This window comes from Ambystoma mexicanum, chromosome 9 (genome assembly GCF_040938575.1).
Source record: "Ambystoma mexicanum isolate Mex_15411 chromosome 9, UKY_AmexF1_1, whole genome shotgun sequence".
NCBI lineage: Eukaryota > Metazoa > Chordata > Amphibia > Caudata > Ambystomatidae > Ambystoma > Ambystoma mexicanum.
Window position 1 is genome coordinate 1,398,713,590 of NC_090931.1, and position 19,481 is coordinate 1,398,733,070.

Genomic DNA, 19,481 nt, shown 5'->3' on the forward strand with positions numbered 1-19,481 from the left:
TTTTAAGGCTCACAATGACTAGCATAATCAGCCTATGTAGCGTGATGAGCTATACATGTATGCTTGTAAACCTAGCCAGAAGAAACTGGGCTGTACAACAAAGGGCATACAGTTATCACATCCAATATGGATAGGATAGAATATCTTTGATATAGAAGAAACTATAATCAGTAAATTAAGAATCTACTTCAATTCAATTAGAAAATGTATTTTCGGATTACTCTATTAACATTCAAATGAAATTAATTCAAATCAGCCCACATGTAAATCGGTTCATTTGAAAACAAGCATTGATTGGAAAAAATACAATTTTAAAAAAACGACAAAATAGAATGTCACCAGAACATTCTTCCACTTAAAAAAACAAATATTCCAATGCTTATTTAGTTTAGCAAAGCCACTCTTAGTGACTTTGGCATGTGACCGGACGTTTTTATTTAAGGCCCTCCCCCGAGCCCCATCTATAAACCTCACCAGGTTGTGCAAGAACTGAGGCTCAGCACAGTTCATCAGTAAGGCTGTAGCTTCCTTGCAAGATCCGATGTTATACTTCAGGAAGTGTGGCTTTACCCACTCAATCCTCTCTGTACGATAGAATGGGAAGATCAGGAGGAAGCTGGCCAGTTCTTCAAGCCCCATATACAACCATTTTGACGAAAACCTAGACCAACTTGTTCTTTTGAAGAGTGGGAACAAATTTTGTCGCGTCATAATTCATAGCCTTCTCCCTGTAGGCGAGTTAAACGTGCTGATCAGGCCCAGGCATGTCAGATTGTCTTGCCTCAATGTACGTAACCAGGGATGGCAAGGATTTGGTTTACCTGCATCCAAAACCTCTCTAAACCAGGATTTTATAGCTGATTTAACTTTTACCAGATTGACTTTACATGCGTCTACCCCGCCTTCATCTACAAAATCGTCCAAGTTTACTTCCTTCATTGTACCAGGCGTATTTGTCCCTGCATGTAGTGGCTTCCATCTCCTAGAAACCCGCCAATGCATTTGGGTTGCCAGAGAACACCTGGTTTAACTTGGTAAATATGTCAGGTGTCTGGGATGTGCTAGAGATGCAATGCTATGGAGGCCTAGTTAGATTGTTAATCGATTATTCTAATCTACTTAGAAGCATAATTACATCCAAGTTATCCTAGCATTTCTATACAGCAGCAGCATGTCAAAGCAAAGAGAAAAATAGGGAATACTCCATCACTCAACTTATTAAGACAGAGTTTCGTAAAAGGTTAATTCACCAATAATTTTTATGCATGTTTGAAAGACAAAGCAACACATTATTTGTACACCATGATTAGTTTTCTCACCAGCTATTGTGTATCTCTGCAGTGGTAGGTCCCCTGGACGACGCTATTTATGTATTGTAACCAGAAAGCGGTAATGTGGATTTAACATCACAGGTAACAATCCGGATAGGGGCGACTTTGCTTTAATCATCCTTGGAATGATGAAAGGCGGAGTGGTAACAATGTCTTATTTAAGATACCAGAGATAATTCCGTTTGCAGAGTGTACTTTATATTTATCAATATCAGTATCATATCAAAGCAAGATAAAGTCACTCCACATATGTGGACTATTTCACAGAGAATATCATCATCTAGAGCAGCTCAAAACCCAAATGGATAGTCATGTGGATCCATGCAGAGTGCCACCATTATTGGTACTTAATTGATACTTTAAACCGGTCTCAGAAACCGGACAAGGATCCTAGGTTGAGCACTATGTGTGGAATGTTAGAATTAGGAATATTTCTAAAGTAAGATGGTGTAATGCATTTTAGAATCTGTTCAGGATTGTCATAAACTATTATTGCGTATTGGTAAATACCAAATTCCAGATTGTGCAAAGTTTAAATTTTAACTTTTGTACTATTAAAAAAAAGTATTTGAAAAGAAACTTCTAATTCTCAGCAAGGAAGGATTGCTCATAAAGATGCCAAGCTCTGCTAAATGAAGAGGGTGGCAACAGCCAAAGAAGCCACAAAGATTTCAAAATGCACGAAGTCCAAACCCAGCTTCTGGCCTGGAAGAAAGGGCCAGATAATGGAGCTTGCAGAAAGAGTGGAGGGTATACCAGTTCCAAGATCTGCATACTGTTACAACATGCACGTCTTCAAGTATATCACTTGAGTGGCCTTGCCCTTCACAAAATGTGTCCCGATAAGTGAGACTAGATCTCCTGTTGACCTATAGTATTCAAGAATGCATTTACCCTATGTGCAATGGGCTTAACCACATGGCAACTGGCCTGACTCCACAATAAATCCCAAACCATCGTCATGTTGGTCTTGCAGTCTACTCTGTAACCAATAAATCTTTGAACTCCCTCTCGATAGAGCACATGAAGCTCCCTTTCCATGGAGGGAATGTGAGGTCTACGACAACAAAAACGCACAAGCATCTGCCTGCTCAAATAAACAAAAAAGACAAAAAATAAGGCTATTGTGGTGGTTTAAAGTTGAAAAACAGCTCATCAGTAGAGAATGTATTCACCTTGTTGATGTGGTCTTCACTTCAGCAGGCCAATTTAAGGCAGTCTGGTAAGGTAAACCAGGAGGATGTGAAGCCAGAATTGCTTTGTATGCACAAACAGACAATGAATGGAGTAATGTTTGGATTCTTTAGCCAAGTAGATTTGAGAATATTTAGAGTGACAAGCTGTTAGGTAGGTTTTTCTAAGGTCCAACTGGTGTGGGACTTCACAAGACTTCTCTTGGTATTAGGGACCCAACTCTTAATATAGACCTTTACTACACAAGTCGGAAGAGTGGCTGAGCAGTCAGATTTATCTTAGGAGGGAGTTATGTGAGTTGTAGAGCAGTACAAAGAAATCAGCTCATACAAGGACCCAAGAAAACACTTACTCAAAGTTCCATTAAAATATATTTCTTCATATCTACACAAGGTACACACGCAAATCTAACATGCAGCAACTAACGACATTCAATGTAGAAATGGAATCACATTATAGCAGGGACAATAATGCAGGTGAGTAACATTTCACATACATTTCATATCCAGGCCACTGAGTAACGTCAATTAAGCCCAGTAAACGCACTTATATCACCTTTGCAAAATTGAGTAAGGAGGGAAATAAAGGTTATACAGAACACAACTAGCAACTGTTAGTACATTCTCCCAGAGGGATTTAAGCACTCTGTTTCCTAACAATAAAAGTGCAGTTAAGGTCTATGGAGGAACCAGCATTGCCAAAGCCAGTAGGATCAAGCCAGCGGACCTTTGGGAAATCAGCAAAGTCAAAGGACAGCACCAGTTCTGATGAATATCTTCAGATGAAAAGTTAAACCAGTCGGTGATTCATGAAGAAAACACAATAGCTCAAGGGGAGCCTTCCTGTTAGCACACAAGTTGTAAGACCTGTAAAGTGGAGTTGAGGTCAACTCTCAATTGAGGAAATCAGCACTCCCAAGCAAAGCAGCACTGAAAATGGCACAAGGCCCACAATACCTTGAAAGTGAAGAAGAAATTGTAGATGGCTTTCTTCTAGGTGCAACGTTGCAGACCCCGATTCCGGCTCCTTGGTCGTGGTGACAAAAGAGGGGGCCCTCTGGTGGGCTTCTGTGGCAGCACTCGGGAGAAGGGGTCGGCAGCAATGGATTCAACTCACTTCAGCGGCACTTTGTGGTTTTGGCACCGTTTTCTCAGCACCGAGAAGAAATTAATATCGCTGGTTGGATTATCTCCTGGACTCTGGTGAGGGGATTTTTGGTGAAGAATTTTCGCTCTGGAGGTGCACACAGATGCCAGCAAAGTTTCAGCCGGGTTCAATCTTCGGAAGACGATGCACTCGATAATGGTCCAGGTACTCCAGGTATTAGTGTTCTGCAGCTCAGGAAAGTCGCAGGACATTGGGGGAGGAAGTCGTCCTTGGTGGCGCTTCCCTGTCTATTTGAAAACACTTAGGGAGGAGTCTCAGAAATGTGCTAATTCCTCTCTACCTTAGAGACCCCCAGCTCTTTTGCTGAACTTTGGGAATTTGAACTTTTAATTCCATTTGTTTTCTGTGTTTCTTTTCGTTTTTGGAGTCTGACAAACGCCATAGGCATCTTTTTACATTGTAGTACACAGCACCTTCAGTGTAGTGCTACAGGGAAGTCTTCCAGATTTCCCCAAAGGTTTAACTACCTTTCTCTTGGATAACTACTATTTCAAAGAGCAGTGACTTTACTTCCACTTTTTAATTTCTAGACCCAGCACACACTACCTTACAATAAGATGCTGGAGGGGTTATCTAGTATCTCCTTGGTCTAGCTTCTCATGTAACATTTTTATGTTACCCTTTCCTCGATAAATGGCTGGTGGCAGTGGTTTACCTTTTAATACAGTCGTGTGACTTTACCGCGGACTGCGTTCGCAGCTGCAGTAAAGCACCCTTGGGTGCCATTTTTGTCAAAATGGCCCCAGTCGTCATTTTTCGCCATTTCTTTGTGGAAAGTTCCTTCTTGAGATTTACTCTGCATGCCAAACCAGGTTTGGTCCCTTTGTTCATTTCGTCTTTGGTGGAATTCATGAGTGAAGTCTGCCTCTGGCTCCAGGGTGTCTGGGGTGGACAGGAAGTGAGGGAGGTGCCCAAAACTCCCTGTGCTTAGTCTCTTAGGAGACAGGAATGCACTCCTAGGTGATTGGCCGGCTGGCTGTCCGGCAAGGACAGCCACCCTGCTGGGTGATTGACAGCCAGGCTGGAATGAATGGGAGAAACCTGCATAAAAGGCAAGGCTTTTTGGCTTGGAAGGCAGATTCGACCACTGGACGAAGGAATCCGAAAAAGAACTTGAAGAGGATGCCTGCTGCAACTCCTGGACCGTTGGTTTGCCCGGTGAAGCCCTGCTGCTGTCCTGAAACTCCAAATTCGTATCGACAGATAAGCCTCTGCAAGGACTTCTCCCTTTGAGTTGGAGGGACCAATCAACTCCAAAGTAAGCCACCTCGACATCCTTCTCGGAGCTGGTTGAATTTCCGCAGAGTTGCTGCTGGAAACCAAACTACCAGGGAGAGGAACACCAGTTTGTGTGCGTTGCTTTTAAGCTGGCCAAGAGCTCCAGGAAGATCCTCCGGACTCCCAGGAAGCAGGACTGACCTAGCCTGAGCCACCTCAACAGAGTGCTGGACCCCAGCTGCAAGGAAAGTCAGTCTCGACATCCGGGAACCATGGTGGTGCTGTTTGCGGTAGGCGCAAAAAGTTGAAAGACTGAATTGCCATTTGTTTGAAGATAGCCGGTTGCTGTCGGTAACTGTCCCATTGCAGTGCAGGAGTCCCCAGAAGTTCTCCATCTTGTCCCCACGATTGAGGCCCATGAACACCAGGATCTGCAGAGCTGCACAAGAACAGAAGTCATCTGCTGCTTTTCTTGGTCAAATTGTGTCGGCTGGATTTGTGTTTGAATTTATTGGTAATTTATGGATTATTCCTTTGTGAGCGACCATAATGTACTGCAATTTACATTAGAAAATAACTAATGGCAAAAATACGAACTGGTTGTTAATATCAATGTTAATAATGCAGGGAATAAAATCTGTTGGTCCGAGAAGAATATAGAAAAATGTAACTTTCATAAAGAGTTATTGAAGAATCATGATCCTAAGTGCCTTGAAATAGAAGCGCCTTGAAATAGATACATATGAAACTTCTCTTGCAGCTGGTAAATCACAGATTGAGATACTCCAAAGAAAATATACACTCGATACAAGACATGTATATGATAAATATTGCAAATTTGAAAAAAAACTGTCGAAAGACGATATAAAGTGTGAACGGAATGCTCGACAACTCGACAAAAGCCCATAAGGAAATTATAAAATGTCTTACGAAAATTCTGTAAAATGTTACAAGGGATCCCACAACACTAGTCAATGGTTTTTATTACACAATGCACCTAGAAACTTTAATTGCCATGTTTTTTGGAACTTCTACAAAACGCAAGTGCACTTAGGATAAAAAGAAGTGAATGCCATTGCAGAGTCAGTATGAACACATGGCCAAAAATTGAACCTTAATGCAATGATTCTCCATTTTCTTAAAGTATTATATTCAGATACCGCAGTACAGTTAAGATTAACCCAAGAGGGGGTTCAGTCTAAGATGATAGAAACTAATTATGGCTTTAAGCAAGGTCGTCCGTTGGCTCTCACTCTAAACAACCTTTATGTTGTGGATGTTGGGAATGCGTTGGAGGTGTGCCATAAATTTCCACCTCGGATAGGCCAACAAGATATTGCTTGGTTAGCTTTTGCAAATGATGCCTTGCTATAAGACAAAACTGAGATTAGCCTATAACAGAGCTGCAGGCCTTGAGCAAGTATTCTAAAGAAAATGGCCCGATTATCAAAAAACACATTATGCCAGTAAGACAGATCCTCCTCATTGGGACCCCTGCTCCCACTTTCCCTCTCTGGCCGCTCTCCTTAAGCCCTCTTCCTTCGCCTTTCTGGGAGGCAAAAAAAACCTTGGCGTCATCTTCAACTCCACTCTTTCCTTCTCTCCTCACATCACCGACCTTGCCAAGAAGGCCCACTACTACCTGCACCTCCTCTACCCTTTCTTACTTTCCCCCAGAAGCTCATTGTCTCCAGAGCTCTGTATCTCTCTAGGCTAAACAGCAGCAACAGCCTCTTTCTCAATCTGCCTTCCTCTACTCTCGCCCTCTTAAACTAATCCAGAACAGGACTGCAAGACTTATTCTTGGCCTCAAGCCCAAGGACTGTATCTTTCCAGCCCTGAAAACTCTACACTGGCTCTACACTGGCTCCCAGTGGCTGCAAAGATCACATTCAAGACCCTCTGCATCGTCCACTAAGCTTTTTGGGGCCGGGCCCGCATTGCATCCAACTCTTCCAAAATACATTTCTTCCCGAGCCCTTCACTCAGCTGCCTCCAACGCTCTAAGGGTCAGGTGCTTCTCCAGGCAGAGAGTGGGGGGGGGGGGGGGGTAGATCTCTCTCCTCTGCATGTGCCTCCCACTGGAATGGCCTCCCTGCCTCCCCTCAAACTTGAGCCGGATCACTTGAAGTTCTGGAAGCAGCTCCAAAACTTCCTTTTCTCCTCTGCTTTCTCTCTCTCCCCCTCCCCTACTGACATACCTGAAGCTGTTCCAGCTGGCTTCCTTCTTGATGCAGATCCTTGTTCCTAGACCTTGGTCGTGGTGACGAAAGGAAGGACGTCTGGCAGGCTTCTGAGGCAGCACTCACGAGAGGGACTCTGCAGCAATAGATTCCACTCATTTCAGTGGCCCTTTGTGGTTTTGGCGCCTTATGACCACCGTCAGGATAGTTGCCTTTGGGAAAGAAAAGCTCTCTCCAACAGCAAGCCATTACATATTCCGGCATTTCTGACTCTTCCTCCTGAGGAAGACAATACTGTGACTCTCCGAACGGAGTACTCCCATTCCCCTGGGGACCTTCTCCTCCCTGGTGATCCTCCTGGCTAATACCACCCCCAGGGTTAGAATCAGGTAGCGGATGCCTTGCCCGGCCACCTGGGAGGAGACTTTAGGTAGGGTTTTGTAAGGACTCCACAGGATTCATCACAATTTGGAGTCTGGTATCCTTCTGTTTTTGATTATGTAAGTCAAATGAACAACTAATTATTACTGCAACCTGACACTTCTGTACCTGCTGTTTAAGATAGGCGACCCTGTTGCCCTCGAGCCTGGTGCGCTATACAAATAAATAAAATACAAAATACAAATTCAGCACCAGGCATGACCTGTAGACAGAAAAATCCCTTCGCATATGAGCGATAAAGATTGTGTGTACTAAAGATTGCCTTAAGAGTTTGATATAGATATTGAAAGAGTGCGACAGAGGAGACCCTGAAGGGACCACGCAAGAGTAGGCTTAGAGAAAGAAAACAACCCAACCATAACAGTTAGAGATTGGTTCTCCAGAAGCAAACAGAACCAGGCTATAAGACATACGTGGGACAGAATCTTACTGCTCTTATAACCTCTCAGCCCGTTCAGCTCTAACTCTAACCTTTCGTTCCCTGAAACACTCAATATTGCAAAGATACTATATAAATGCTATACTGACCTCAAATGACGTCACCTCCGGGTGCTGGAACATGTGTAATATATGAATGAATTACTCACCTGCTTTATTGTTCACTTTTCGAATTGAATCCCACCTTGGGATTAAGGTTACAGCTAATTACTGCTTTTTTAAAAGAATGTTTGAACTATCTTTGTGTCAAAATTAACAAATTATATAACTTTAAGTGTTTCATTGGATACTTGTATTTACTGATTTCAATGTACAGCTCTAAAACTCACATTACCCCTTTTAAGATAAGATGGCTGCTCAGTCACACTACCAACTTGTGTAGTACAGGCCTATATTACAAGGTGGGTTAACTAATATCAAGAGATAAGTCTTGTGTAGTCCCACACCAGTTGCACTGCACCTATTCTTACCTAACATAGGTACAGGACAATATCTTTGGGGGAGCAAATGGGATTTACGTTCTTACCATTACATCAGATAACAAAGTGGTTCCACTTATTGGAATAGTAATGCATGGTGTTGGGGTTTCTTGCTTCCCAGAGTATGTCCAGACATCTCAGAGGGAATTGGAGGTGTCCAAACTATGACTTCAGGAGCCAAACTTCAAAGTTGAGTATCTGGGGGCACAGGTGCAGCGTTTCCCCTTGGTTTTGCGATAGCATGTTGTATGGGCATGGCAGTTTTCTGGTGGTGGAGGGGAGAATGACATCCTCATAAGCTGGGAGAACCATGGCTGCCTGGTGCACAAAGGTGCCACCAGGATCATTGTGACTGCTTCCTGGTGCATCTTGGGCAATATGCTGTTGAGAAGGTTGTTAGATAAGATTTTGTAGAGTCCAACAGGTGCAGTACTTAACAAAACGTATCTGCTTGGTATTAGTGACCTATCTTTTAACATAGGCCTGTACTACACAAGCCGGTAGAGTGGCTGAGCAGCCAGGCTCATCTTAGAAGGGGTACTGGGAGATGTAGAGCAGTACAATGAAATCAGTAATCACAAGTATTCAAGTAAACACTTACACCCTTAAAAGTTACATTAAAATTATTTATATATACACAAAGCAAAATAATAATCACACTAGGTTATGCAGCAACTAATAGTAACTTCAAGTAGAATTTCAGAATCAAGTTATTCAAGTAGCAATAATGCAGGTAAGTACATTCTTTTTGTACTAAAACATTTCCAGCACACAGAGTGACATCAGTTAAGGTCAGTAGTAGCACTTATGGTTCACCATACATTATTGAGTTTGGAGGGAAAAGTTTAAGAGTACAATAGAACACTGTAGCACTGCAACAATAGTCTTTTCTCCCAGAGGGATGTAGGAAGTCTATAGAGAATCATAAGGGGACAAAAGTCACGACAATTGGTAGAATAGTTAAAATTGAGGAGTAAAGAGTGCAGTAGTAGTAAGATTAAAAAGGTGGAATAGGCTGGGGTAGGGGGGTGTTGGTGGGAGGGGGAGCACATTGACTTAATCGGAACATATCGATATGACATGTACTAAGATTGTGGTTATGCTGTGGTTGAAAAAAAAAAATCAACAAAAACCTTTCAAAAATAAAAAGGGATGTAGGAAGTCTTTTCCCCAGCAATAGGAGTGGCAAACAATTACAACCGTTATAGGGGACAAGAACTGGCAAAGCAAGTAGGGTGCAGAATGGATGGCATTAGGGAGCTAGGACAGCCAAAGTCAATAGGACAGTTCTAGATCTGATGCAATCTTCTTAGAAAAAGTTAGTTGAACAATCAGTTTGTTCAAGAAAAATCCAGGAGCTCAAGAGAGCCTGAGGTGCAGAAGCTGTTAGGCCTGCACAAGTGAATTGCAGTAATTCAAGAGGATAGAAAGGAGCACTCCCCAAGCTAGGAAGCACTACATTCGGCTAAAGGTGGTCAAACCCAAAGTCCCACAGTACCTTAGAATTGAAGCAGATGTTCCAGCTGGCTTCCTTCTTGATGCAGACCCTTGTTCCTGGACCTTGGTCGTGGTGACGAAAGGAAGGTCGTCTGGCAGGCTTCTGCAGCAGCACTCTCGAGAGGGACTCTGCAGCAATGGATTCCACTCGTTTCAGCGGCTCTGTGATGTTGGTGTCTTTTTTTCAGCACGAAAGAGAAACAAATAGCTTGGAGTTTCCTTGATCCCTCGGTCCTGGACTCTGGACGAGGAATTCCTGCTTCTGGAGGTCCTTGGAGATGCCCACAAAGTTTTGTCTGGATTCGATCTCGGGAAGACGTTACACTCGTCGGTGGTCCAGGTACCCCGGGTATTGGGAAATTGCAGCCCAGGAAGGTCAAAGCGGTTGGCCCAGAACGAAGCAGGTCTTGAGGCTAGTTGGTCCCACCAGCCTAACGGGAGGAACTTGACCTTGACAGAGCTTCCCAGTCGATTGGAAAAAGGGGTCAGCAGAGCTGCAAGGCTTCACCAGTGCTTTTCCCGGTCCTGGATGGTGCTGCTGGTGCCTATCTGCGTCGTCTTTGGCTTTGATGTTCCAGTGGTCGGCTCTGCCTGTAGTCTCAAAAACCTCGTCTTATATGCAAAATCCTCTTCATTCACAGCACTAGGCTGTTAATCACAAGGGTGTGGGGTGTTTTTTTTCTCTAGGACAGCCACCCACCTTCACTTCCTGCATTCCCAGACACACTGGAGCCTGGGCGGGGTTCAGGGCTGAAGACGACCAAAGGCAAAACACACAATGGACTCAAACCTGATCCAAAAAAAAAAAAAGCTCAGAAAAAACTAACAAATGAGAACTGACGAAAAAAGAAGACTGGGGCCATTTTGGTAAAATAGACACCCTTGGGTGCTGTGCTGTAACTGAGAAATCAGCCTGCAGATACATGGCACAAAGGTAGTAAAAAAGAATCCACTGCCATCTGCCATTCAAGTTAGTTAGTGTAACAAAAAGTTAACACAAGGTGGTGTGTACTGGACTCACAAAGAAAAAAGTTAAGTAAGTAAGACAAAAGTTGTCCTACTATTCCTTTATATTAATATATTTGAACATTTGGAGAGTCCAAGGGTGCTGTGCGTCACTATATAAAAAACAGATGCTTATGGAGTTTACCAGACTCCATTAAAACATAAGGGACACAACATCTTAGAGTGAAAAGACATGAGTGAGTGGCAAAACACCCACTCACTCAGGAGGTTAAAATAAAAAAGGTCCCAGATTCCAGCAAAGGGCTGGGGGTCTCCAAGGTTAAAGAGAATTAGCACAGAAAGTGACAATTCTGCCCAACACTAAGAAAAACTATTAATAGGATTGCTAATCTTGAAGGCATTAATACAGTTTTATAGCGCAGCTATGCAAACAATCACATCAAGGGGTTTCCTAGTGGGATTAATAAGTACAACTGAGGTTTTGGAAAAGTTAAATTTGCATGTTATTCTTAAAAGCCATGTGCTACAGCAAGCTATTATGCACAGCTGTCCGAGGAATTGGCAGATGCCATTCAACTGACAAATTAATTCATCCAACAAGGGGGACGCACCCCCACGGTCTAGTTCATGATTTTAATGCTCGGTAGTGACAAACAGATTATAGACAACTGGCGAGATGATCTCTGCTCGCAACTGTGCATCCAAGTTACTTGTGTTCAACTCAGCTAGAGCTACATTTGTAATTGGAAACAGATGGGTTCATTATAATTTGAGGCAGGCTCATTCATGCAAACACCTCAAGAGGATAGCTTCTTCTAGGGAAAGTCCTATATGGGATTTCCTGATCTGCGTAGGCAGGAAGAAGGGAAAAAACAATATGGCCAAAAGACAAGCAAAAAAGCTCACGGCATGCCCATCTTAGAGCACTACCCATGTTTCGTAGCAATGCACGGTGAACACAAACATGCACACTAAAAATAATGCAAAAATGGTAAAAATGTATCTGCTGCCACCACCTTGTCTTTAGGCATATATAAAAGTAACCAGAAATCCCAAATTTAAAAGACTAAAGGTGATACAAAAGTAACCCCACCTCACCTCATGCTGTGTGCACAGTTACCAAAAAAGGTAAAATGATAAAAAGACAAAAGGGAGACTGTTTCCCAGTACTGATAGTATGATGGACTGATGTGGTTTCCCCATGACCAAATGAGCAGAAGGCCAGGGGGAGTGAAGCTGAAGGCTTCACTTCCTTGTAAAAAGTCAGGACAGGTTCAAAAGCAAAATGTTTGGAGGTCCGCGAAATAGAGAGAAAGTTGGCTAAAGAGAAATCGTTCCTAATAGACAAGCAGAAGGAACATGTAACGTTTTCCTGGCCATACTTACGGATTGAGGGGTCTGACATGATGACCATCACATAGGTGTTCGATGTAAAGATATCGATGAAAGCAGCAAAGTTGGAGTTCCTGACTTCCATGCTCTGGAAAGAAGCCGCCAATTTACTGTCGAGAAAATGTATTACAGTGCATTAGAAGGGGGCAATACCATGGAAGCCCTGCCTTAGTGTTGAACTGTGAAGGACCCTTTTTGGACATTGAGCAAAGGAAGATAAAAAGACTAACCTATCTGGTAGTTATTTGCATTTACTTTAAAAGACATTTTATGAGTTAATTAAAACAAATATAATGATAATGATGCGTTATTTATATAGCGCTTTCACCAAAACGCTTTACATATAACATCTACATACAATACCACCCAACAGAATCTGGTATTGAAATAAAGATCAGCAAAGCTTCAATCAGATGTTTTCTTTTAAGTTACTGTAGGGTGCCCTATTTCTGGAGCAGTCAAAGAAGATGAACACATTCACAGGGTACATAAAATAGCAATTGTCTAAACCTTTGAGAGACATCTCTGGAATATAAAAAAGACCTAATCGTCATTGTTGAGACAATGGGCCTCTTAAGTTTGCCGGTCTGGGAACTACGGTACTGGTAAGCTTGCCGGTACCGGTAAGCTTGCCAGTACCGTAGTTCCCCTAGTTCCCGGACCGGCAAACTACGAGTTCTCCAGGCGGGCGGAACGGCACCCGCCCGCAGAGCATGTCGGATGGTGCATTCGGCTTCCCCATTCCCACTGAGACCTATGGAGCTGGGAATGGGGAAGAATAATTTCCGGCACCCGGGAATGGGCGATTACCGGGTCCGGCAAGGCCGTATTGACCCGGTAATTGGCCATTCCTCTGCACCGGGAAAAGAAAAAAAAAAGAAAAAAAAAGGATACCGGCGGCAGCCGTGTCTGTATTACAGGCTAGGCTACCGCCAGGGTCATAATGGCCCCCAATGTTTATTTTCGGGAATTCTAGAGCCACTTTATAGGTTCACTTAACTCCCCTCCCACCCCCATTTTTATTTTCGGAACACAGACCTAAGTTTGGTCATTAGAGGTTCCTGTCATTGCAACTCCTTTTGGCTCTTTTTTAGAATATGGTCCTGGGTTACCTATAACCATTTGTGTCCTACTGTGATTACATCAGCCTACATTGGTTTTAGGGACTAGGGTGGAGGCAGCTGCTTAGTTTTGGATTCACCAATGGTGCAAACCAGATCACCTAATTGGTAGCTATTGGGGTACCACCGTAATTCTTTTAAGTATCGTATTAAGGCAGATTCTGTACCACCCTATGTTTGGGATTCTACAACCACTAACCCAAGGGGGAAGGCTAACACACCTGACAAGCAAGGGAAGACAAACTGTTAGGACAATGTTCCTAAAGTCCAACTAAGGGCTTCATAAAACTACTCGAGGCAATACAGAAACTGCACTCTTAGTATAAGGATGTACGTGAAGATCTGTGAGAACAACAGCATACAGATATTGTCATCTAGAACTAACGAAGGGACTCTAATAGCATATCATTTTATAAGAACAGAAAAGTGACAAATGTATTACTGTTACTTTATGTGTTTAACCAATTTAGACTGTGTGATGAAGAAAGTATGAGTGTGAATGAGAGAAAGAGTGAGCTACGTGGCAATTATTGTGTAATTGTGTGTATTCTGGAGAAGCGGCGTGTTTCAAACTTCTAACATTCTTTCATCCTTACCGGCACTGCGAGCAAGTGAGCGAGGAGGGCTCCTGCTCTTGCTGGGATCCGCTTCCTGGAGGAGGCGGCCTGACACGTGACTGATCACGTGATCCATCGCCGTATTTCAAGGAGAGGCAGCCACCCTTGCGGCGTTAAGCCCGACAGGAGTCAAGCCCACCGGCTGTTGTGCGGCTGTTGTGCGCAGTGGGGTGCATCGGCAAGATCGGTCCCCGCCAAAGGAAGGCGGCTTACTCACGGCCCTCAGCTAACACTCTGCACACTTCCATAGAGTGTCCAAGCGCAGTCCCTGGCAGTCAGCTGTAGGAAGGTAAGAGGATAACATTGCGAATCACATATATTGGTTCTATTCCTTGCAGTGTCTACTAGCACGGAAGAGTACTATAGGGGTTCACAGCACCACTGAATAAAAGGCTTGTGGCTTTTGGTACCGGAAGTCCTCTGAAACTCCAACTAGTCCGCTCGGAATAACTATCATCTGCGGACAATGGTCGGCTCTCCGGCCTCTAAACTTCCAATACTTAGGTCTACGGCGGACCTATACCCCGAAGTAGCCATTATAAGTACCACAAGTTCACATGAAAACATTTTGCAACTGACTACGGGAGAAGGGGAGGGGAATGGTTTGAGCGGAAGGGGAAGAGAAATCACTCATCCACACCTCCATCACCCCCTACATACTTCACCAATTTTACAAACTACGAGTCCATCAAAAGAAAATGGAATCTACTCAACCGTAAACATCGCAGTGGCCACGGAAGAAACGGGATGTAGTAGGGACCCAGTGTCAGGTCGGTCCCCTAAGGATTCACTGCGGGTACCCTCGCCAAACCCGACCTCCACAAATGTAATCCCGCATGCACTAAAAGACTTGGGTTCAGTCCCTGATGACGCTAGGGGTTCCCTGAGGTTAACACCTCCTCTAGACGTGAACCCCTTCGTCTTTGGCTCTTTAAACGGATCGAAGGGAGGCCAGCTTTATGCACAAGGACAAGACAAAGGTTGGAAACCATTCGAAAAATCTCTGGCGAACACCGTAATCTGCCCGGACCATTCGAGTGTAGACCCGCAAAACAAGGAGACTCCCCAAGACCGTTACCATGACCTTCCTACGTCACGGTTTAGTTACCATCAAACCGACATTTGGGGGCTAAACACCACAGCCCCGGAGCACAAGGGTGTACCTCTCAACACAAGAGGGTGGCAACTTGCCCCAGTAAACAAATTTGTATCGGGGGGTCACTCCCAAAGATTCCACAAAGGAGTCTTCCCCCAGCAAGCCCCATTTCCGAGCAAACGGCAAAGAAGACAACCTTCACCTACAGACGAGGATCTTCTGTCTGTCCTGGCATCTACCCAAACAGAGGATACGCCTAAAAAGGACCCGCAAATTGACCCCGGAATGGTCACAGCTTTTGCCCTTGTAATGGCTCCTTTTATGAAACTCAGAGTCGCAAAATGATCAGCTGCGGGACCACTCAACAATTGCCATGCTGTATTCCAAAATGATTTTCATTGAAGGTTTTGTTACAGCAATCCAGTCGAAACTGGAAACAAACGACGAACACACAACTGAAATTTTGAAAAGTATCATCGAGCCGATAATCAAGGAAAAAGAAACAAGGAGATCAGAAAGGCTAAGTGTTCTCCAAGGGGGAGCGGGGAGCCATGTGACGGACCTTGACATTCTGGCCCAAACTACAAAACTTCAGGTGGTACCGTCCCACAAGAGTCCTCCTGTAGTCCTCTCAACTAAAATCTACGGACGCTTCCACCAACACAGACAATAACGTGTGGGCAATTGTCCCAACAACAAAGGAAAATGGTCCTGCCCCTAAAGTAGGTCGTCCAGTGACCTCCACCGCAACAAACACCCTGCCGCTGGCGACAGCGGACTCATCCAAGGCTTCGGCACCATCGGATACCACTAAATTGTTCGACCTCTTTAGGAAACCTAAAACAGGCCTCTCCCCTGCAGACAGAGGTCAACTCAAAGTAAACAAGAAAGGAGAAAGAAACTACGGGAAGACCCCTACGTTGCCAGAAAAACCTATAGGACAGGGGTCTTTAATTACAAGGAAACCTTTAGTGAAATCTAAAATCGTAAGTGGTCTAACTCTTCCTAGGAATCTGTCTCTCCCCTCGAAACTTCCGACCTACGAAAGACCAGCAAAGAAACCCAGTGATTCCTCTGTCTCCTCACACAATGTGAGTCCAGACAAGTATCGTCGCTCGCTGGTTAGCGAGAGGGTGAACGAAAAAATAGACATTTCCCTTATGGGCTTATCTGTTTACTCCGATATGAACTCTTCATGGGAGGAGAAGTCGGGAACAAATCTATCCGACACAGAAAGTGGAACTGAGGACGAAGACTCCGAAGTACAAAACAAAAGTAGTGGCGTTGAATACAAAGGGGCGATGGAGGGTCAGTTTAACGAACGGGGTGAGCGACAAGTAACCTTCAAAAAGCACTTACCACCAACGTTGTCGGTCCCGAAAGCGGACTTAGTTAAAAAGTTCAAGTGGAAATCAAGAGTGTTCACTGGGAGAGAAGACAAGGTAGAGTCCCTGGAACAAGGCTGCATGGTACCTCAGACACCTAGCACCATGGATTTTGTAACACTGGAAGACAGGAGGAACCTCTCGGTCCTGAAACTTTCGGAAGTTAACATCCATAAAGGAGCTTGTATGGACACGACAAAGGGGATCAGAAGAACAGTTGCATGGGCGGAAAATATAGAGATGAAGCCAGCATCAGGACTTTCCAACCAGACTGCGTACAAAGGGTCTGAGACACTCAATGCCCCCCCACATTATAGACTGCTACTGGAAAGAACACTGGGTTATGAAGACAACCCGATTATGAACCGAGCTAACGTCATGAGACTCCTGCATTCCTTGGACAACCCTGATCTCCTAAAATCTAGGGACAGACTGGATTGAATTTCACAACGAACAGCGTCATGACAGTGTGATTCTTCACACAGGAGACCGAATCATCAAAACCTCACTTTTGGGGTTGGGTCCCAAACTCAATTTATGTGGGTTTGTGCTAAAAGAGTTGGAGGAGGGGTCTAGTCTAGAATGTGCCAGTCCTAAAGATCTGAAATACACACTAAACAACTCCTCTAAGCCCTCTACCGATCTCAAAAAGGAACAGCTGGCGAAAACTGGCAACAGCAACAGGGGCCTACGAAAGGGGGCTAATAAAAAAGATCAAGTGTGCACCCTATCAGACAAAGCCGGACTGACCCTGGAGAACAGCTCAGAGGACTGGAGTTGGCTAGCAGGGGCTTTATCTATCAAATCATAATGCCATCAGTGCCCCTGGAGTGCCCAACTCAACTTTGTGTCAAAAGGGCTAAAAATTATGAGTTGGAACACAAGGGGACACTCGCACCTCCTTGGAAATTCATTAGTACATTTGTCAACTTATGATGTCTTCTGCTTACAGGAGACCTGGCTATGTGATCTCCCTCTCTTGGACAGTTTCGAGTTAATCTTAAACCCAGCAACAAAGGGCTTGAAAGGGAGACCGAGTGCAGGTCTCCTGGTAGGGGTCAAGCGCACCAGTGGCTTAAATGTGCTCTCATCTACTAATAGGAATCCGTGGATCCAACTTACCAGGATCTCATCAACGACAAAGTCTTCACAACGAACCCAAGACCGGCAGCTCCTAATATGCAATGTATACTGGGGCCCAAAGGCACGAGCAGAAGACAAATTCATGGAAGTTCTCATGAGAGCTATAGATGACGCAAGAACTGAGTGCCCGAAACTTGAAATCCTTCTATGTGGCGATTTCAATATGGAATGCTTCGACAAGAATCAGAAGAAGATTGAGGTTGTGCCCTTGTCCGCCTCTAAAAACATAAGAGGTGTAAATATGGAAAAGGAACTCATAGCTAGGAACATCCATATGGTCAACGGGAACTTGTTGGGTGACCAACTGGCCGCACCGACCTGGAAACGGGCAAACCAAATGAGTACGCTGGACTACATCTTTGTATCAGAAACTCTCTACGGAAACCTAACATCAATGAAAGTGGTCTCTACGACCCAGAGTGACCACAACATTTTGGAACTCGCAATTGAGACTTGGGATAAATCCTTCCTTATACCAGCTAAACATCTACCATATCAGCCCCTAGAGATAACTCCAGGGGGGAACAGACTTCGCATGGGAAGAAAAGAGATGAGCCTGGCGTTGGATTCTCTAAGTAAAGTCAAAGGTTCGAAATTGATCGAATACGCTGAAGTACTGAAAACTTTTCGAACAAAGGTGGATACCAGGGGTAGTCACCAAATTACTCGGCATACTTACGACCACCAAGTAGCGACAAAAAAAAAAAGCTGTAAGGAAAGCCAGGAGGCAATTTCTTAAAACTAGTGCACCAGTCAACCTACTCCCGTATAAAAAAATCCAGAAACTACAGGAATTGGATCACGCAACATAAACATCAACTGGTGCAACAAGACAGCGAGTCAATGCTAAAACTGCTATCAACTAAAAATATCTCAAGTATTTGGAAATTGTTCAACGAAATAAACACCCCTCCGGACTCCAAAATGGTGAATCCCATAGCAGCAACAGTATGGGAAACCCACTTTTGTAATCTTTACTCTAAGGTGTTAAAAAGTGGTCCACAAACACCTCTATCTGCCGATGAAGCCTGGGCCATCGACTTTGGAAAACAAGGCATCCTAGACCTAATCAAAAAATCAAAATCTTCAAGAGCTGCCGGTCCGGACGGCCTTACCAACGAGATCCTTAAAAAAGACCCGGAAAAATGGGCCTCTTTTATGCAATTATTGTTCAACGATATACTGAGACTAAAAAAGCTACCCAGATCATGGACGACGTCCATAATTGTGCAGATTTTTAAAAAGGGAGATAGGTCTGTGCCCACGAACTACAGACCAATTGCTCTCTTGGACGTCGTGGAAAAAAATCTTTGCAGCGTTACTATTGAAACATCTAAACGACTGGAGTTGGTCGACAAATCATTTGGACCACTGGCAATCATGGTTTCGCAAGGGCATAGGGAAATACCTAAATGTTCTTATTATAAACATATTAAAATGCCTGGTTAAGGAGAAAAGATACAAAAACATCTACATTGCGTCCATAGACTTGGAACAGGCGTTCGACTCTGTCGACCGTTGTATTTTTTGGCAAAAATTGAGGAAATGGGGTTGTCCGAACAACCTAAGAGAACCCTTGGAAGCACTGCATACTGGGACAACCCTTAAAGTAAGGTTGGACAGACAGGGCAACCTTTCAAATAGTGTGATGGCTATGAACGGGCTGAAACAGGGCTGTAGGTTGGCCCCAGCGGTATTTTGTCTCTTCATATCTGACATGCAGGAAGCCTTCGAAGCAGTGAGATGTTTCCCCCCTAAGATTGCGGGGACCCCTGTGGGAAGGTTATTGTTTGCGGACGACCTCCTGCTATTA

The 19,481-nt window shown here is 44.1% G+C and overlaps 1 protein-coding gene across 1 annotated transcript in view; it reads right to left on the reverse strand.

Moving 5' to 3' along the window:
• Positions 1-19,481, reverse strand: part of LOC138489153 (ras-related GTP-binding protein A) — a 242,202-nt gene that overhangs the window by 558 nt on the left and 222,163 nt on the right. Inside the window, exon 9 of the mRNA XM_069616808.1 lies at positions 12,301-12,416. Coding sequence (XP_069472909.1) covers positions 12,301-12,416 — 116 coding nt within the window. The remainder of the gene's footprint in view (positions 1-12,300; positions 12,417-19,481) is intronic.